This window comes from Vulpes vulpes, chromosome 11 (assembly GCF_048418805.1).
Source record: "Vulpes vulpes isolate BD-2025 chromosome 11, VulVul3, whole genome shotgun sequence".
NCBI lineage: Eukaryota > Metazoa > Chordata > Mammalia > Carnivora > Canidae > Vulpes > Vulpes vulpes.
This window is the reverse complement of record NC_132790.1, coordinates 54,551,142-54,572,825: the sequence shown is the minus strand read 5'-3', so window position 1 is coordinate 54,572,825 and position 21,684 is coordinate 54,551,142. Positions and strand designations below refer to the sequence as shown.

Below are 21,684 nucleotides of genomic sequence, written 5' to 3'. Positions count from 1 at the left end.
TGCCAGAGTTCTGATCCTACAGAGTAACTCTGCTCCATACGATGGTGGGGAGGGTTTGAAGGCAGAGGCTGTATTAGGGCAGGGCTACCTCACTTCTGAAAGAAGGTGGAAGAACTGCTGATTGGCAGCTGTAGGTCTTGTAACCTGGATGATAAATACAAACGCACAACTAAGATTTGAATTTAAGCCCCAACCGATGATCCAAAGTGTGATACCCTCAGAACTGTAAGATTGGAGATTCAAACCACCAACTTAAGACTTAGTTGTAGGCTGTAAATCTAACCTACTAACTGGTAGGAGTCTTAAGCTGAATTCTCTAGGAGTAGAGTCTTAGACAGGGGTTCCAGAGAAAGCAATTTACTAGGGGCACCTCTGTGGGGAAGGGAAGAAGAGAATATTATATGGAAGCCAAAGAAGGTAAGCAAAGATGTGTTCTGTAGTAGGGTTCTCCAGAGAACTAGAACCAATAGGAGAGGGACACCTGGGTGGCTCAGTGGTTGAGCATCTGCCTTCAGCTCAGGGCATGATCCTGGGGTCCTGGGATTGAGTCCCACATCAAGTTCCCTGCATGGAGCCTGCTGCTCTCTCTGCCTGTGTCTCTGCCTCTCTCTGTGTGTCTCTCGTGAATAAATAAATAAAATCCTTTTTTTTTTTTTTAAAAAAAAGACCAGGGATCCCTGGGTGGCGCAGCGGTTTGGTGCCTGCCTTTGGCCCAGGGCGCGATCCTGGAGACCCAGGATCGAATCCCACGTCGGGCTCCCGGTGCATGGAGCCTGCTTCTCCCTCTGCCTGTGTCTCTGCCTCTCTCTCTCTCTCTCTCTCTCTGTGACTATCATAAGTAAATAAAAATTAAAAAAAAAAAAGACCAATAAGAGATCTATCATCTATCTATCTATCCATCACCTATCTAGAGACTTTTCTAAGGAATTGGTTCATGTGTTTATGGAGGCTGACAAGACCCAAAGTCTGCAGGGTGAGAGCTGGAGACCTGGAAAAACTGATGGTATAGTTCCAGGCAGAAGGCCTGCCAGGCTTGAAAATCAGGAAGAGCCAATGTTTCAGCTTGAGTCCAAAGGCAGGAAAAAAAAAAATCAATGGCCTATTTTGAAGGCACTCAAGCAGAAGGAATTTTGACTCTTTTATTCATGGGATGGTCAGCATTTTTGTTCTGTTTGGGTCTCCAGCTGGTTGGATGAGACTTACCCATACTAGGGAGGACAATCTGCTTTTCCCAACCTAGAGATTAAAATTTGTTTTGTTTTGTTGTTGTTGTTGATGTTGTATAAAATTTAATTGAGGTGAGTTTTAGAGATTCAAATGTTGATCTCATCCAGATATCTTCACCAGAATGTTGACCAAATGCCTGGATGCTCCATAGCCTAGTCAAGGTGACACATAAAATTAACCATCACAAGCTCCCTGCATTGGCTTGTTCCTAGAGGGCCCCTCAGACACAAATTGTACCACAGAATTAATCCCACTTTGAGGCAAAGGGTCTGGTCTTTTGTGTCCCCATGTTAGTGAGGCATCTTCCTAATTAAGCCAAGAGTAGCTCTCTCGGGAAGGGAGCATCTAATGCTCATAGCAGTTGGGGGGGAGGTGCACACTGGCAGGCAAAGGCTTCTGGGGGGGGGGCACCAACAACATCCTGTACAGAGGTAACCTCAAAATTCCTATACAGGGATGGAGGAGCACAGAGAGACAGGCAGAAAGAAATCTTTATAACAAACTAATAGAAAATTTCCCAGTGAAAATGAGCATGAAAACCAAAATTCCATAGTCCAAGGAAAAAATACAATTATAAAACAATGAACAAGAACAATAATCAAAACAAGAGTTCACTTGAGATGAACTCAGTATAATAGAATGGTATAGAAAATGCTTCTAAATAAATAGGCTAATTTATATTTTTGAGGAAGTAATAACACCTACTAAAATAACAAAAGATTCTAAAACATTTACTGACACCAGGAAGGGCTGATCCTACCAGAAGTGTTAAAAGAGATACACATGGGTGTCAACAGTAAACTTCCTTTTAGAACTGAACTTCATTTCTATTTTGTGACCCCAGTTCTCCCAAAGCTGAAGACATAATCTTAGTCAATTCAGTGTCCCACCTACCCCTTCTTTCTTCAATGGTATGTGGCATCACAAGTTTGGGAAAGGGTCTCTGCTCTTCATTATCTTTTGGTGTCACTACCTGCGGAGGTGCACTTCATCCTGTCTGAGCCTCAAATATCAATCCATGAAGTGACCTGCTGAGCTGACCTGCCCTTGCATCCAGGACTTCTGCAGCCTATTTATCAGACCCTTTGACACTCCTCTTGTAACAGGAAATATTCCACTTTCTCCTGCTTTACTCTGAGGCCTCAGGAGGCTTCGTGAGCCTGCCTAGACCTTCACTACTTCATGCTGCTCCAGCTGGCATGGGCAACTTTCTATTGCTCTCCACTCCATATCTGGCTCATGGGAACCCTTGGAGGTGATCTTGGTCCATGTGCAGATACTCATGCTGCCTCCACACCTGCATCCTGAGGGGGAGCTCAGGGATCTTGCTTCTTCCCCAAGCTGGGCTGTGGGAATGATGGCCTAAAAAGCCCCATTTGCTTAGATATCAAAGCCCTGGGGGGGATTGTATCACTCTGCCTAACCCCAACGGCTTGGGCGTCGGAGGTGGCAGTGCTAGGACTCTTCTCAGGACTCCGGGATCCTCACACAAATCTGACTGTTTTGATTTCCTTATGACTCTTTTCCTACTCTCTGTCAGCCCATTGAAGCCACTTGCCTCTGGGGCCTTTTCCAAAGAAGTTGGACCTGGAAGGGCAAAGGTGGGCATGTGTCATTTCAGGAATACAGACAGGACATGCTTATTTTAAAAATTATTAGAAATTCAGAGGTGGGGGCAGCCCCGGTGGTGCAGCGGTTTAGCGCCGCCTGCAGCCCAGGGCGTGATCCTGGAGACCCTGGATCGAGTCCCACGTCAGGCTCTCTGCATGGAGCCTGCTTCTCCCTCTGCCTGTGTCTCTGCCTCTCTCTCTCTGTCTGTGTCTCTATGAATAAATAAATAAAATCTTAAAAAAAAAAAAAGAAATTCAGAGGTGGGAGTAAACAAAGAAGAGGAGAGAAGATAAAAGGATGGGCAAGCAATATGGATGGTGGGAGAATGTCCTATGAAGATTGAAATATCCAGGGGCACCTAGCTGGCTCCGTCGGAAGAGCATACAACTCTTGATCTCAAGGTTGTGAGTCCAAGCTTCACATTGGGTGTAGAGATTACTTAAAAAATAAGATCTTTAAAAAAACCCTGGAATATCTAATATTCAAAACTACTGAGCTTATGCTGTTGTAGTATAGACCGCCCCTTGCCCCCAATCTCTTCAAAGCTTCTATAAAGTTCTAAAGATAAAAAGGTCCGATGTGGGTGAGGTTTTTGTGAAACTCAAGGGACTCAGCTCCACATTTGAGTCAAGATACTGCAAAAGGGTGTGTGGGATGGTGAGATCGTTCACGAACTGAACTAATTCAGTAGAAGCAGAGGCAGAATGTCTAGCCAGAGGAAATTATGAGAAAATCAGCCCTCCAAGGGTTCACAGAAACTTGGGAAGGTTTTAAAGACAGATCTTATCTAAATTTTTCAAGAGAAGGACACCTGCCCTCACATCTGTGCTAGATATGCCGGAAGGAAAGCTGGAGCCATGTAGACACCCTCTTAATCTGTGGACAGAGTCATGGCCTCACTCTTTCACCCATGAAGTATTGATTGAGAACCTACAAGGGGCTAGATGTGCTGGACTGGGTACCAATGATACAAGAATGAAACCACATGGAACTTGCGTGAGGCTCTCTTAGCAGTAAACAAACACGTACACTATTATGGGCTACCTGCCATAGAGAGGGATGTAACTGGAGAAAGAATTAGCAGCCCCTGCACAAACCAGCTGCAGGAGAACCTAGCTCTGGGAGGACATGTGGGAGCTTCCTATCTACCCTGTGCATTTCCCCTTCAGGGCTCACAGAATGTTTTGCTAGCGTGGTCCAAATCTGGAAGTCTGCACTTCTGACACTGTGTCCTGGATATTTATTCACAAGTCCTTTGCCTAATTAAACATGGGAAGTTTCTCGTCTTTGTTGGTTATTGTGATCATCATGAACTACTGCTTTGTGAGCACAGGGCTACCCTGCAGAAGCTCCACGATGACCACGTTCTGACACCAGGAGAGTACAGGTGAAGTATTAGGAACAGTATCGCCAAAACAGGAAATTGCCCATCATCTCAAAAACCTTTGGGGGAGATCACCATCTTAGTGTCCAGAGTTAAGACCAAGAACTTAATATCTGCTTCTCCCTCTGCTCTTTTTGGAGAGGGGCCTCAGTCCCAAAGAGACTGTGAGATTCTCAGCACATTTAGTGTGGAGATGCAGGGGTTTTCAGAGATTTTCTCCAAGTGGAAGTTGAAAAGAACAATTCTCCCCCACCATTTTACATAATAACAGCAATCAAAATAAAATAAATAAATGTTATAAGTTTCAGGAGTTAGGGAAGGAAATAAGCTCATCTATTGTAGATTCCTACAACAGAGGAATTCATGGGCTTCTGACACAGAAGGAATTTTTTAAAAAAAGATTTTATTTATTTATTCATGAGAGACAGAGAGAGAGAGAGAGAGAGAGAGAGAGGCAGAGAAACAGGTTCCATGCAGCGAGCCTGACGTGGGACTCGATCCTGGGTCTCCAGGATCATACCCCGGGCAGAAGGCGGCGCTAAACCGCTGAGCTACCCAGGCTGCCCACAAAAGGAGTTTTGTAACAAAAATTCCTGCAAAAAGTTTAGCTTTCTACTTCCCTTTCTTTTTAATGGGTGAACAAACCCAAGGCAAACCCAACCCTACTCTTGGAGACACCTCAGCAGAGAGAAGCAGCTCTGACCAGTGGAGGCCTTGCTTGTCCCACCGGAAGAAAAGGGAGAGAAGGCAGGGGAGAGGAGGGCAGGGGGTTGGGCCTGAGCCCTGAGCTTTTTCTGTGCTGTTGACTGGCTGTGTGACTTTGAGTCTGCATTTCCGCTCTCTGGACTCAAAGTTCTTGGCCTTCGTGATACAGATTGAAATGTGGTTATTTGGGATGTCTGGGTGGCTCAGTTGGTTAAGCATCTGCCTTCAGCTCATGTCATGATCCCAGGATGGGGAACCTGCTTCTCCTTCTCCCTTGGCTGTTGCCCCTGCTTGTACTTTCTGACTCTCTCTTTCTCTGTCAAGTAAATTAATACAAAATCTTTAAAAAATTTTTCTTTTTAAATAATAAAATGTGGTTATTTATTTTTTTAAAGATTTTATTTATTTATTCATGAGAGACACAGAGAGAGGCAGAGACACAGGCAGAGGGAGAAGCAGGCTCCCCGGGGGAAGCCCAATGCAGGACTCAATCCTGGGACCCTGGGATCATGCCCTGAGCCGAAGGCAGATGCTCAACCGCTGAACCACCCAGGTGTTCCTAAAATGTGGTTATTTTATTTTGTAGTTCCCGAAGTTCTATTTAGTTCTTTTACAAATCTGTGATGTTTCATCATAGTTTCATGTCCTACCAACATTGTTTATTGGTCTTTAAATATCGTATTTATTTTAAAATATATCTCATAATTTAATATGTGAATCCTGTATGGACCTGTTTCTGCTGGTTCGAGTTTATATTGCTTTGTTTTTGTGTGTGTATTTGATTATATTTGACTGCTCTTTGACCCTGAAAATTACTTGGGGGATGGCCTAAGATGTGGGATGAAGGTGCCCTTATTCCAAAGATGATTTTGAGTTTGCTTCTGCCAGACACAAAGGGGAATTATCAGTATTGCACGGGACTTCGGCTCATAGCCCAATGTTTATTGGACAACCTCAGTGATGCAAGTTTAGACCCCAGATCTGCACAAGGGCTGGCCTGTGCTCACAACCTCAGGGAGAGGTTGGATTGGTTACTCCTGTCTTGCTCCAATCAAGGCGCTTGTCCCTACGTCCCCTAGGACTCAGATAAGGGAAGATGATTTCCATTTGTTCCACTCACTCTAAAGATCAGAGCCAGCCAGTGTAATGTGGGTCTGGCTCCTATGGGACCTCCGAGGCTTGAAGACCCCTGGGCCTCACGAAGCCACCCAAGACAGTTTCCAGTTTCTCCGTCAGCTTACTTTGGATCGCCAAATGCAAAAATGTCTCTGGATGATTTATTTATCTCTTTCTTACCATCCCATCAGCTTTTCAGGGCTCTATGATAAAAGACTGTTCACTTCTCTTTCTATATTTTATTTTATGCATACATGTTTAGGATTGGCATATCTCCTTGATGAAGAGTAATTTAATCATTTTTATGGTGATTTTTCTGTTCTTAAAGATGCTTTCAGAATTATTATTATTATTATTATTATTATTTTTTAAAAGTTCTTTTTTTAATTTTTTTTTTAATTTTTATTTATTTATGATAGTCATAGAGAGAGAGAGAGAGAGGCAGAGACACAGGCAGAGGGAGAAGCAGGCTCTATGCACCGGGAGCCCGATGTGGGATTCGATCCCGGGTCTCCAGGATCGCGCCCTGGGCCAAAGACAAGCGCCAAACCGCTGCGCCACCCAGGGATCCCCGCTTTCAGAATTAAAGTCTGGTTTTTGTTGTTGTTGTTTGCGGGGGGCTGTCACCACACTTTGGCAACTTTGAGAGGAATGCTCTGGCTGATGGCTGCTTTGTCAGCCTGGGTCCCAGCGTGAAAACAATGGGGAACTGAGAACCCTCCCCCCAACTAATTGTCAAAGGATGTGTAGCAAGAATGAGAAATGATCTTGTTTTAAACTACCAGGATTTGGGTGTCGTTTGTTATGTAATATAACTTAGCCTATATTGACTGATACAGAAATATTCAGCTAATGCCTCAAAAATGTTATCCTCATTACACAACCATATGAGACACTTCACATCAGGTTCCCTGATACCTCTGCACGCCGTATGTTCTCAACATCATCCATCCCTGTCACTCACATGTCTGGGATTGGCCTTGTTCTCTCGTGGCTCTGGCTATCTGGAAATATGGGCAACTCCACCCAGGACACTCTCTCCACCCTTCAGGCGGCCAAATCTCATCCTTCTGGACTCAGTTTAGAGACCTGTAGCAGGGGCAGATGATGCCTGCCCAAATATCCATCGGGGACTGGTGTACCCACTCTCTAGCTTCTGCAAGCACTGGTTGCAACCTCACAGATGCTCTTTTCCCTCGTTCTTGGCTATTATTCATAAGTCCCCCAGAGCACAGCTAGTTCCTCTCCCCCATGACAGCCTGCAGCCAGTGGCTGGCTGACATGACATTGGATAATAAGTTTGGCCTCCCCTGACTCAGGGTGAGACCAACTTGGTGGTACAATGAATATGTGTGTTTCTCTGGAATTAGCAGCCTAAGCTGGCTTGCTGACCAACCTCAGACATAGGAGTGAGCCCATGCAACATTAGCAGAGCCTGGCCCAGATCGGAAGTACCCAGCAGGATTGTGAATTAAGGAAATAGTTGTTTTCTGCTGAAGTTAGTCTCTTGGCTTATCTTTTATTTCCCTGCCCATGTTTTTCCCTCACTCCCTCTCTCCTCAGAGCATCCTCTCTATAAACTGCAGGCACTGGAGCCCTTGTCTTGGGTCTTGCAGTATGACAGTGTCCCCGACTGCCTGCCTCTGCGCTGTGAACCCCTCCTGAGCAGCTCTACCCCTGTACTGTTCCGGTCATGGTGCCTGTTTCAACACCTGTTTTCAGCATGCATTGGGTCAGTCTGTTTACTCACCTCTCCTACTAACTATATATATATATATATATATATTTTAAAGATTTTATTTATTTATTCATGAGAGACACAAAGAGACAGAGAGGCAGAGACACAGGCAGAGGGAGAAGCAGGCTCCATGCAGGGAGCCCGATGTGGGACTCGATCCCAGGTCTCCAGGATCACACCCCGGGCCGAAGGCGGTGTTAAACCACTGAGCTGCCCGGGCTGCCCTCTCCTACTAACTATAAACCTCATGAAGGCCTTGTTTTATTATTATTGCTATTAATAGTAATCTATGTTGTTAAAAGAAGATTGAGAGGGACAGTGGCTCTCACTGGGTGGCTCAGTGGTTGAGTGTCTGCCTTCACCTCAGATCGTGATCCTGGGGCCCTGGGATCGAGTCCCACACTGGGCTCCCCAGAGGGAGCCTGCTTCTCCCTCTGCTTATGTCTCTGCCTCTCTCTGTGTCTCATGAATAAATAAATAATCTTAAAAAAAAAAGATTGAGAGGGGGGCAGTAAAGCAGTTACCATTTTATCCTCAACCCCGCGTATTCATTAGGTGCTCACTGATAGTTGAATGAATGAATGGAATGGCTGTTCTGGATTGAGCAAAGTGTTGCAGAACACATTGGAGATTAGTAACATTCCTTTAGAGAGTGGACCTTGGAGACTTTTCCGGTGCAGAGACTAAGGACTTCAGTGATAGAATTTCTGAAAAGAAGAAGGAGTAAATTCAGTGTAGAAAAACATGGGAGCAGAAAATGGCAGAATTTTGTTACCAGGAGAAACAGGGGCATTTGAGACTAAGATGATGTCGAAAGGTTCTACTCAGTGAGGAGGGGCTCAAAGTCTGGTTCACTACCACTGTGTGATGTGCACATTCTGCATATGCTATCTGTTAACACACAGGCACCAAGCACACTGAGCTTTTTAAGAAAATATACTTTATTTATAATTATTTGAGAGAGAGTGCACTTGTGTGAGCTGGTGGGGAAGGGGCAGAAAGAGAAGGAGAAGCATACTCCCCACTGAGCAGGGGGCCCGCCATGGGACTCTATCCCAGGACCCCGGGATCATGACCTGAGCCGAAGACAGATGCTTAACCTACTGAGCCACCCAGGTGCCCCTACCCTGAGCTTTTACACCAGGGTGGAGGAGGTGGTTATTCTCAAAAGCATCGCTCTGTTTGAATACCTGAGATGGGAGGGTCCTTCCTAGCTGGTAAGAGGCAAAATTCTGATGTGCAGAGTGGAAAAAATCAGATTGTCATCTCAGTCTCCTTTCTCCATCCTCCACTTCCGTCCTCCTGAACAATCAGAATTCCGTCTTCCACTGGGAGGTTTCTGTAGAGTTTGTAACAAGACTGACTTGAATCTGTAAACCTTAGGACAGGGTCTGGAAGATGGGTGTGTTCCAATAAACACCTGTCTATTAGCAGCTGATCAGAAATCACAGAATCTTTTACTGGAAAGACAAAGCCAGTCCTGTACCCAACTATCTCTCATCTTGTTTTCTCCCTCTAGATCCTTAGTGCTGCAAAAATTCCATCTAGTGAAAAGATTTGGTGTGTCTCTTCTAGGCCATCTCGATTTCAGAGTACAAAACCATGAAAGATTCATCAAGGTTGCTGAGGGCTCTGAGAGCAGCCTGGCTACCTGTGGTCCACTAAAACGATCTCCTCAGTGTGCTTGCTTGAGTGCTTTGCTGTCTTTGTTCTTTGCAAATGCATGTGCTAGTGTTTACTGAGGATGGCAGAGTGTGGACAGATGAGACCCATCACCAACAAAGAAAGTTCCGAGGTGTTTATCATCTCAAGGGCTCCAGCTGACGTCAGTGAGCAGCTTCTCTGGGCAGGTGCCCTCAGCCAGTGTCAACTCCAGGGAGTGCTCCCTCCAAAGAACCAGAGAAGCGACAGTCACCATGAGAAGTGATAGTGGCCATCTGACTCTTCAGCTCCAACCCATGCCATGTCTCTCTGCTCACCTCTTTCAGAGAAACCTGCTGCTCATGGAACCTTTCAGCTCAGTTCCTGGGGGGATTTGCTGAGTGTGTCAAAGAATTAAGACCAGGCTCTATTGAGGAGGGAGGCCTGGCATGGAGAATTCCTCGATTCCTGACCTGTGTCCACTGGGATCCCATACGTGCGGGCCATCCTGCTTTCCACAAACATATGTATGATGGTGGGTCATTGACCAAACCCTGAGGCCACAGCTCATACCTGGCCTCTTGGCAGCCCAGCAGCCTAGCTGAAGTAGTGTTCTGTGTTTTGAGTGTTCTCAAAGGGAATACAAAACTGTCTTCTTGCAGCCTGATCAAGCAAGGCAACCTGTCTCTGGAAAAAGAGTGGGGGGATGTGTAGGTCAGAGACTTGAATTTTAGTTTCAGTCCCCATAACTTGGGGCAAATGACAAGATTTCTTACTTCTCACTCTTCCTAAACTACAAATTGGGCTGCATATCACCTGGTTTATTTCTTCAAAAGTTTCTTTTAAAGATCCAGTGAGATACTGTATGCAAAATCAAACATTAAAATCTGTTATTCTTGTTGTTGTTGTTTTGTTACTATTATTAAAGCGCCATCAGAGTTTAGGGCAGGAGCCTAGAAAGGTCAGAGGATAACAGATATACAGACAGTAAATTCAGGACACTGCCATCTGGGTGGCTCTAATCCGAGGGCTCTAATCCCTGCATCTCTCTCTAATCCAAACTCTAGTCGGACTGGAGAGTTGCACAGCATCAGTTTCTGGGATTCTTCATAATCTCTCCAGACTCTGGATCTCCACAGGTGCTGCTTCCCTTCTGGAAGCACCTTCCTCTGTCTTCATTTTTACTCCTTCTCCTCCTCTTACTCCCCACCTGGCTCAACTCCAGGAAGCCAGCAACCCACACTCTACATCCAGTCTATGAATAGATCCAGGTATCATGGCACTCCAGTCTTGTCCTGGCCATTACCCCCGGCACAATGTCACACTGCCCACTTAACACATGTCTGTGCTCCCCGAGAGGCAAGGACACGTCCTGCTCAGTAGCACGGGGTTTGGAGTAAGTACTGAATAAACCCTGATTGAGTAAACGAAAAAAAAAAAAAGCCCGCTCTAAAGGTTAAAGCTGAGGAGCACCTGAAATGATCAGACCCCAAACCCTTGGATTCCAAAGGCCACAGAAAAGAGGACAGATGTGCCGTAGCAGCCTGAGCACACTGGGAAAAAGCTTCCATTGCTTAGTAAGAATTAAAGCAAAGTAGAAGTACATTGGCCACAGGGCACCTCTTGCTCAATCTAAATCACAAGAGGTGACCAAAGATAATAAAGGGGGAAACCAGACTGACCTTTAAGGGCAGTGCCCATCATCTCGCAGCAGCATCACTATGGCTGGTGTCTGCTTTACATAGTGGGTTTCTAGTCTGTGTTCAGAGTCACAATGTCACTTTAGTTAATACCTCATGGGACCACCAGAGGCCAGGTAACCTGCCAGAGAGAGGAATTCAATTCATTAAACACAGGGTAAATGTAGTTCCTGTGGACCAAGCACATTGCTCTGCCAGTGGGGGCTTGGGTGAAGGGTGAATGGGACTCAGCTCACACTCTGGGGGTTCTTAGATGTTTAGTGGAATGGACAGAAATGCACAAAGCTGGCTGTGCTACAACCCAGCACCGTATGTACCTGTGAGAGGGGTTTTTGTTTTGTTTTAATGGCCACACATTCATTGTCCTTCCTCCTATGGAGTGGTGGGATCTCTGTGCCCTCCCCTTGAATCTGGGTGTGCAGCAGAGTGCAGTGGAATGGTGTGACTCCCGAGTCTGGGTCTTATAGGGTCATGCAGCTTCTGCCTGGTTCTGCTGGAAAGCTTCCTCACTGGACACACCCTCTCAGAACCTGGCCGCCACCCTGAAGAAGCCAGAGCCACATGAGAAGGGCACACGTCGTTGCTTTAGTGATAATCCCAACTGAGCTTAGACTTTGAGTCATCCCAGCCTAAATGCCAGATGTGAAGGAAACTCCAGATGATTCCAGTAGCCAGCAGAGGCCCCACCTATCACAGAGCAAAGACAGGCCAACTTACTGCCTCTGTCCAGATTCTTGATCCATAGAATCACATGCGTCACAAAATAGTTATTCTGTGCCACATAAAGAAACTTAATTGAAGTGCCTAATATACAATAACAGACCACAAGCAAAACAGTACACATGATGAGAGGTGCCCTTTGGGCTAGGAATCAATATATTTTCACTAGAAAGCTCCCCTCCCTCCTTCTTCTTCCGTATAGGTTTTATTACCACAGAGCTGGAGCAGGGGTTGAGTCCTTCTTCAGTCTTGGAAGCTTTCCTATGGTGACTAGGACATTACTCAGTTCCTCTTGCTTCTTCTTGGTGTGGATGTGAGTCTGGACCTTTGCTTGATGACCTTGAGGGCCCACTTGTCCTTGAATGGCCCCACCGTGCATTGCTCGTAGAGGGCAAAGCTGAACCCCTGCTGAATCATGTCCTGCATGAACTTGGGGTGCTCAGTGAGGAGCTGTGGGCCGCTGTGCCTCAGCTTGCTCACATTCTTGGCCATCTTGTGGCCCTTGTTAAGACCCATGGCTGTGGGGTGGCACAGAGCTGTGGCCGCTACCTTTCAGTGGCTACTGTGGCTGAGGGGCCCTGCCTAGGTTTTGAGATTGGGAGTCTTTTCCATGGGGGGACCACCCTCCGCCCTCACTGCCATGTTAATGCTGGGGTGTCCTGACAGATGACACCCCTTTGCTTTCTGTGGGACCTCCTCTCCTGCTACCAGTCTGTGTCCATGTTTTATACTAGAGTGTCACCTTCCCCTTTGCATCCTTTGGCCAAGCACAGCGCCTGGTCAGGAGAACTAGGTTGAAAGGGCTCCAGGAGAAGGATGGTGTGTCCTGGAGGGCATCTCTTCTCACCTTGTCCTTCCTTCAGGCTTCCAGATGCTGGCTTCCCAGCTTCTGTGGAGGAATGGCGAGGAAAGAATCCAGCTGCCCTCCAGGAAGCCCCTACGACATGGCAAGTGCCTTCTGAGGTGCTTTTATGATTCTTGCATTGGATTTAAAACCCCTGAGATGGGGACTGACACTTAGGATGTGGGGAAATTGAGGCTTCTAAGGGAATGGATTGTCTGAGGCCATGCCAGTGCTAAGTGATGTAGTGGGAACAGGAACCTGTGTCCTGTTTCAGCTGGGGACACAGTGCTTCTGCTTTGGGAATTCAGAGGACTGAGGCTCGTGGGTGGCTCCCTCACATGTGGGAAAGCCCCCAGGGATGAAGGTAGAGTGACTGCCTGAGGGGGGATCTGTTCAGAATCTGCCCGGGGCGTTTACATGGCTGCTGTGTGTCCAGTTAACAAACATCACCGCCAGAGGTGGGGGGGCGAGGGATGACCCAGGAGGAAAAGCTCAGTCAGACTGAGCTCAGGGCCAGGGCTCAACCCCAGAGCCGTCCCCTCCTACGTCTGGACATCGACTGGACTTTCCTCACAGCCCACGAGTTACGGGCTCACATCAGGCATCTGCTGTGCCACAGACCAGACTGAGTCCCCTCCTGGTGACTAAAAGAGGGATTTCAGAAAATGACTTCTTTCCTCCGAAGGCACGAAGCGAAGACCACACAAGGCCATTTCCTATCTGTGTCATCTGACAGAGGCTACGTTGCTTGGTGGGGAAACAATGAAAAAAACCCAAGCTCAGATGAGCACTGAACAATCTCATTCTGAATAAACTGAGTCTGCTGAGAAGCGGGGGCTGCCAAGTTGACAGAGACAAAAGGAGACCCGTGAAGGGGTGGGGCGGGGAGGAGAGGGCTCGGCAGCTCCGGCCCCGCTGCCTTTGGCTCGCTGGCCTCGGAGGAGCGCCCTGCAACTGCCCGGCAGCTTCCGCAAACGCTCGACACACGCAGGACTACAGGGCTCCCACGGGGAGTGAGGACACAGGAGCCGCGGAGAATTGTGCGTGGAGGTTCGCACCTCAGTGCTGGTAGCGGCCCCACCCGGGAAACAACTTCAGAGCTCAGTGCCTGGCATCGGCAGACGCACGGTCTTGTGTCCGCACACGGCCCGCCAGCAGCCAGACTCCTGGGCACACGAGGGCACGGACGCACCTGGAACACTGGACGCGCGCGAGAAGGCCGGCCTGGAAGGCTGCGCACGGCCATCCCGGGGTAGGAGACTCCAGAGACGCAGCAAACAGATCAGCGGTGCCTGGGGTGGGAGTGGGAATGCAGACTTCCTGCGCCACAGAACTTTCTGGGGTGGAGCGCCCTAAAGCTGGACTGTGGCAATGGCTGCACAGCTGCAGACATTTAGTAAAACACATCAAACCATACCTTTATATGGGCAAATTTTATGGTATGTAAATGACTCCTCCATAAAGCTGTCTACTTAGTTTTTAAAAGGTTTTATTTATTTATGAGAGAGAGAGAGAGAGAGAGAGAGAGAGAGAGAATGAGCATGAGCAGGGTGAGGGGCAGAGGGAGAGGAAGACTCCCGGCTGAGCGGAGAGCCTGATGCAGGGCTTGATCCTGGGACTCTGGAATTGACCTGAGGTGAAGACAGATGCTTAACCTACTAAGCCACCTGGGTGCCCCTATTTACCTATTTAAGATTTTATTTATTTGAGGGAGGGAGGGAGAGAGAGAGAGAGAGAGAGACAGAGAGAGAATGTGTGCACAAGGGTAGGGGGAGGGTCAGAGGGAGAAGCTGATTTCCCACTGAGTGGGGAGTTGGATGCATGGCTTGATCCCAGGATCCCTACATCATGACCTGAGTTGAAGTCAGATGCTTAACGGATTGAGCCACCCCGGCACCCCTGATAAAGCTATTTACTTTTTTCTTTTTCTAAAGATTTTATTTATTTGAGAGAGAGTGTGAGCACAAGTGGGGGGAGGGGTAGAGGGAGAGGGAGAAGTAGATTCCCTGCTGAGCAGGGAGCCCAGTGTGAGGCTTGGTCCCAGGACCCTGGGATCATGACCTGAGCTGAAATCAAGAGTCAGATGTCTTTTTTTTTTTTTTTTTTTAAGATTTTATTTATTTATTCATTAGAGACATACACGGAGAGAGGCAGAGACACAGGCAGAGGGAGAAGCAGGCTCCATGCAGGGAGCCCAGTGTGGGACTCGATCCCAGGACCCAGGATCATGCCGTGGGCCGAAGGCAGATGCTCAACCACTGAGCCACCCAGACGTCCCTCAAGAGCCAGACACTTAACCAACTGAGCTACCCAGGCACCCCCATATGTTTTTTTTAAAGATTTGTATTTCTTTGAGAGAGAGAAAGAGGGAGCACGTACAAGTGTGAGCAGGGGGAGAGGCAGGGGGTGGAGGAAGAGGGAGGATTTCAACCACTCCTTGCTGAGTGCTGAGGCTAACATGAGGCTTGATCCCAGGACCCTGGGATCATGACCTGAGCTGAAACCAAGAGTCTGTTGCTTAACTGACTGAGCCATCCAGCTGCTCCAAGGTGCAATGGCATCACAGCGGGCACCTGCGTGGCTCAGTCAGTTGAGTGTCTGCCTTTGGCTCAGGTCTGATCCCAGGGTCCTGGGATCTATCCCCACATCAGACTCCCTGCTCAGCAGAGAGTCTGCTTCTCCCTCTCCTTCTGCCCCTCCCACCCCCCACTTGTACTCAGGCTCTCTCTCTCTCAAATAAATAAAATCTCTTTTTTTTTTATTAAGATTTTGTTTATTTATTCATGAGAGACATGGAGAGAAAGAGGCAGAGACACAGGCAGAGGGAGAAACAGGCCCCACGCAGGGAGTTGGACATTGGACTCGATCCGAGGTCTCCAGAATCACCTCTGGGCTGAAGGCAGTGCTAAACCACTGAGCCACCAGGGCTGCCCTCAAATAAATAAAATCTTAAAAAAAAAAAAAAAAAAAAGAATGGTATCATAGGTGAAACGTATGCCTCTCTGAGGTGGTCTGGAGAGCTGGATGGGACATGGAATCCAGGGTGGTACAATCTATGTTATCAAGAGCTGGTTTCCCAGAACACAACACCTTGGATTCCCTCACACTGACCAAACACTGGCTTTGGATGGAGACAGACTCAACTGGACTTGCTGCTGCCTGAGTGTGGTTCTGAAGATGGGGTGGATAGAATGGAAGAACACACTCTCGCAAGGAAACCCCACTTCACCACCTTTGTCTTCTGGAGCCTTGACAGGCTGTATCTGGGACAGTGGAGGCAACTGCCAACACACATGATGTTTTATTAGGAATGATCTCACATTTCTTTCCAGAGCTTTTTTTTTTAAATTTTTATTTATTTATGATAGTCACAGAGAGAGAAAGAGAGAGAGAGGCAGAGACATAGGCAGAGGGAGAAGCAGGCTCCATGCACCGGGAGCCCGATGTGGGATTCGATCCCGGGTCTCCAGGATCACGCCCTGGGCCAAAGGCAGGTGCCAAACCACTGCGCCACCCAGGGATCCCTCTTTCCAGAGCTTATAGCTGGGTGCAGTCCTAGAGTATCTTTTATAAGTTGTTAGTAACTAGCAATGAAAGGAGGAGTAAAGTAATGAGAACATGAGTCCACGCAGACCCTCCTTCGCCCTGCGATATGCCTTAAACATCAAGTGCAGAACATCTAGACAAAAATGCTATGGAAAATGGTCCTAAATAAAGTTCTGGTCTCAGTTTGTCTCAACCCCGGGCTGCCTCCTACAGCTGGCTCAGTCAGCCAGAGCTTTGGTACTCCTTGGTGAGTCTCACATGTTTGTTATCAGTGTCTATGAGACAGGGAAAACAGCTAGCATGAAAATATGTTGTAGATTAGTATCAAAAATCTTTCCTTTCTTCCTCCTTTAAAAACATTTACATCTTTTCTGTAAAGGATTTAAAACATGGGTGAGCAAAAAAGAAAAAGCAAACTCTCGAATGCTTACCACCCAGATACAATCAAGTAACACTTTGGTGTGTGTTGTTTCAGTCCTTTCCCGTGGGAACATAAGCATATATTGGTATTATGTGTGCAGTGTGTGCCTGGACGCCTGCACCAGACTACGTGCCTTCAAATCCTTTCTCTACCATTTACAGCTGTGTGGCTGGGTAAATCAGGGAAGATGATGATGCATTTCCTCAGTTCTTGTGAGGGACGAGTAAATTAAACATATACTGTGCTCAGAACCGGGCATGGTATCAGACAAGAGCTCAACAAATGAGAGCTACTGCCCCATGGCAGGGCATGCGTAGTCTGCAATCACACGTCCCTATATATCCATGTATGTACCCTCACTCACGTGTAGGGGTGTCTACCAACATTCGTTCACACCTATGTTGTGTGGATAGGTGCAGTTCTTATGTCTAAACACAGAGAGCAGGACCGCATTTAAGTAATCTGCTTTTTTCACACAGCATATCATGAAAATATGACATATCTACATCATCAGTTTAGTGGCCACATAGTTGTCTCCCTGTGCAGAGGTGCCAGACTATGTACAGCCTCCAGGCTGGTCATTTAGGTTTTTGCATAATGGTTTTGAGTTGCATTTATGGGCCACCTAGTAGACATCACAGAAACACAAAAGGAAGTCAAATGAGGATCAGAGAAGTAGTAGTCCACTAGATCAAACCAAGACGATTTTCCATTCCTTTGAACCGCAGTTAGTGAAGTGGCTTATTCGACCCACTCAAGTCTAGTTATGATTTAAATCAGAGCCTATAATTTAATATCTGCTCAACATGCAAAACAGTATCATCATTGAATACAAATTTTATTCAACAAAAAGACAACATGATTCCTCCAAAATAAAAATCAGGAACACCTTCAGAGCTTCCATTCCAAACTGTGTGCCACTGCCCTCATCATGCACTCATGGTGGCCCCTGCCAGTGGAGGCTTGGGCACTACCAGGCTGCCTGGAAACCTCAGGAGAAAATGCACATTCTAAATCTATTTTCCAGTTGAACTTTCCAGTGAGTGTTGGCATTACACGGGGGGATAGGTGAGGTATGTGCAAGGCTGAAACTCCCAACGGGTCACAGTGTTTCATCATCAGACATAGTCCAGTCTCAAGTCTCGATAGGACAGGTCTGGAGGGGGATGACCAGGGGTTGGAGGGGCACCGATAACCGGCCTGTCCACAAACTCCACGGTGCACACTTCTGGGCCACTGTCACCACAGGGCGCGTGCTCCAGTTCCAGCACCATGATGGTGTTTGGGGTTGATGTCACCAGGATGTGCCGTGGCACAAACAAAGTCATCTGGGGGCCCCGCGCTGGCCAATATCGACCGAGGTTAAAGCCATTAATCCACACCTGACCCTGAGAGAGAGGGAGAGAGAAAACCATCAATCCCAGCTGTACTGACAGTCCTGAGGAGTCTGATGCACGGGGCAGGAGAGGCAGGAAATGCCCTCATCAAGGCACTCTCTGGCCACAGACCAGGCCTGACACCCCGGCTCCCACCAGTGTTGGCTCCTCTACCTTGCTGAGATGACTGGCCAAGTTGGGCAGGGGCTGGAAGGCAGAAAAAAACAAAAAGTTGCCCCAAATCCCTGTTCCTGCCTCAGGAGAATATATGTTCAGTTCTTCTGACTGGTCAATATTGTACAGTACTGGACGGCACTGTGGCAGTTTCACCAGGTTTCTGAATGCTGTCCTGGGTCCCGGGGGACTGCTGCCCCCATATGCCAGCCCTTCACTGACTTCACACAGAGGAGAACTGCAGAGCTGTCCCCTAAGATGATGAGCTTTCCTCCTTCACTCCCCTTCCCAGAGGCAAGTCTTAACCATGTTGTCTGCATGCACTGGATGAGCACAGGCCCATCTGCAGCAGCTTGGGAACATGGGTTCCAGGAGCCACTGTCAAACATGGTGGGAAGGCCATGCTTGCTACCAGGAGCAGACATGATCCTACATACTTCCAAGGCCATTTCTGCAAGTAGAAACTCCCTCCCTCATAAAACTGAGAGCTAAGAAACCCCTAAAGAATAGGGTCCCCGTTTGGGTTTGTCTACACAGCTTTCACTACACGTGCTAGGGTTTGCTCACAGTTAGGACTTAACAGTTGGATGAACAAGTTGCATATTCTATTACAAAGTGTGTGGGGAGGGATCACACATGAGAAAGACAGAAAATATGAATATATGGAGATGAAGGAAGGAAGGAATAGAGGCGAAGGAGGGAGAAGTAAAGAGACTGCTATCCACAGTGGCCTGAACATACTGGGGCTGCCCTGGAGGTGCAGCCATGGTGTCACCTGCTGAGCCCTGACATCACCGTCCCTCGGCATCCTTCATGATACAGCTGCAGTCACTCACCTAGAGTGACTCAGTTGCTCACCTTGAGTATTTTTCAGCCTCCAGATGCCCCTTTTAGTGTCACTCCCTCTGAATGTCCTCCCTGGGTTCAAATCTTAGTCCTGCTACTTCCTGGCTACCAGACCTCAGACAGGTCCCACCCACGCTGGGGACTGGGGCCAGTAGAAGGGGGCAGTGCTGTCCAGTGGGCCGCATAGTGGCTGGATCCGGCCAGGGCCCAGGGAGTAGCAGTGCTCCTCACATTAACATAAAAAAGATCTTGGCACTCAGAGGCCTAGAAAAGGAGGCCAGTGATTGAAAACCATCTGTCTGTTGAATTAAGTCATTTAGAGAAAGGATGACAGTTTCACGGTTCTCAGAACTATTTTACTCTTGTTTTTACCGCGGGATATGCTATCTCAATCCTTCCTACAAGGCATCGGCAATGACAGCCTTATCAGGTTTTTATCAGCTGAAGATCTGCCGGCACCTTGTTTTTGCAGCCGAAGAGAAGAGCAGCACTTTACTTTCGAGGCCCAGGGGGAGATGAGTTCAAAGGGGGAGCAGTGCGGGGGCTCTGAGCAGCGCACACGAGGGGTGGCCTGTGCACACATGCTTTCCCAAATGTCCTGACCAAAGCCAAGCCAACTCCCAACCCAAAGACGAGGGAGATGATGTGGAGGACTGATCCCTTCTCTTGCTTAAAATTCCCTCTTTTGAGTAGCTAAGGGACTGTCCCTCACATCCCTTGTGCCAAACTGGAAAACTGGGAACCATTTCCCTGAATCCCCTTTGCCAGAGGGTTTGGGGTTAAAGTTGGTCAAAAGAGGACCCTGCCTGAGATTGGGCATGTGGAAGGGAAGCTGAGGCCATTGCTCCTGGAGGGTTGTCTCAGACACACGGCTGATGGAACCAGGGGCATCTGAGCCTATCCTCGGTCCTCCGTGTCTGGTTCATCTTCCTAAATGCTGCCTTGCAGATGTGCTGCCTCACCAGGCAACAGTGCCAAAGCCCTCCTTGTGAGCTCCCCAAAGTACCATTCTGGCAGCTAGACTTGCTTCTGAGAGCCCCCGGGCCAGCTTGACCAACATGGCAAGGCTGCTTAGTGGTATAACCCTGGGATGGGGGAAAACTAGAGGGGGTGTGCAAGGTGAGATGCCCACATACTGGAGAACTATCTGGGTGGGCGAGGAGGCAGAGTTCATACAGGAGCAGAAGGCCCTCAGTAGGCCACAGGTGATCATTTGGGGTAGAAAAGAATAACTAGAGTAGGAGGTGCTGTGTCCGGAATTAAGGAAGCAGTTAGGAGAAAAATCCTATCCACCTTGATCAGCAATGAGGAGTGACAGTTTGGGGTCATGCCTGCCTGTCATAGTGCAGCCTGTGGAGATATGAGTATTCCCTAGTAGGAGTGAGACCTCACACAAATGTGCGATGAGCTACAAAAGTGGAAGTTGGAGAGAAGCTAGGGACTCAAAGGTAGACCACCTTGCTGCTGGGCAGAGCCTCGGTTCTAGAGTTAATCAAAGAAGTGTGGGGACCTGTGAGGAGGCTGCAGGAGTCTGAGACAGCATTGATCATGACTTTCTCTAGAAGACTAATAAAGCTCTCTATTAGATTTATCTAATAGAGCTGTCAGGGAAGAGAGAATCAGAGACACTGTAGTCTGACAGTGTGGCCTTGGTTAATTCTAGAAAGCTATGAACTTCTTCAGGACAAAAATGTCTCTCCACTCCCAGCTCCTAACAGAATGGGCCTTAAGTGAAGTTTAAGGTGGCTTGGTTGCCCTTCCAGGACAGGAGAAAAACATTTGTAAAGAACCTCCAAGGAATCTGGAAAGAATGGGTTACAGGCCCACAGCTCTGAAGCACTGCAGTTCAACAGAGCTTTTTGCAATGATGGAATGTTCCACATAGCCCAACATGGCAGCTGTGTGCACATGGCAGTGGCTACCAAGGGCTTGACATGTGTCTAATGTGAGGAGGAACTGAATTTTCACTTTTCATCAATTTATATTTAAACATCAATAGCCACGTGTGGCTAGCACAGCTGTGGAACAGCGAGGTACCTGGCATTTCATTGTCAGACCACAACATCTCTGCTGCAAAATGAAAATCAGACGATTTTTGTGCGATCTTGCCTCCGACCTCCTCCCCAGAACCCTGTGCCTACTTCCTTCCCATCCCGTCTGCGCTACCGTCCCCCTTGCCCACTCGGATCCCCACGGAACTCCTCCCTGTCACCTGGATGCATCACCTTCTCCCTCCTGCAGTAACTGTTCCCAGATCCCAAGCCTTCTGATCTCAACCCCACCGTCACTTACTTCCTCAGGGAACAGGAGCCATGGTCATCCTCCTCAATCCTGTGCCTTTCTGTACAGGTCACACACTATCCCCTCAGGATCTTTTTTTCCTCCTACTTATTGTCATTGTTTGACATTTGTATCATTTGATTATTAGCTTATCTGCTCTTTCCAGCATAGATTCTATGAAGGGAAAACTTTGTCCATCTTGTTCGCAATGAGACTCCCAGCACTCAGAAGAGTGATACTCGGTATATAATCTAACAGCACCTATTAGGGAAGACTGGCTGATAATTAATTCTGCCTGGGAAGAGATTCAAGGAAGGGGTGACTTGAAGTCCTACTGAAAGAATATTCCACGCTC

General features: G+C 47.7%; 1 protein-coding gene across 2 annotated transcripts in view; it reads right to left on the bottom strand.

Moving 5' to 3' along the window:
- Positions 1–17,420: 17,420 nt before the first annotated feature.
- GLB1 (galactosidase beta 1) overlaps positions 17,421–21,684 on the bottom strand; it is an 82,173-nt gene continuing 77,909 nt past the window's right edge. For both annotated transcript variants that reach the window (XM_072726343.1, XM_026016380.2), the window contains exon 16: positions 17,421–18,041. In XM_072726343.1, coding sequence (XP_072582444.1) covers positions 17,772–18,041 — 270 coding nt within the window. In that variant the 3' untranslated portion in view covers positions 17,421–17,771. The remainder of the gene's footprint in view (positions 18,042–21,684) is intronic.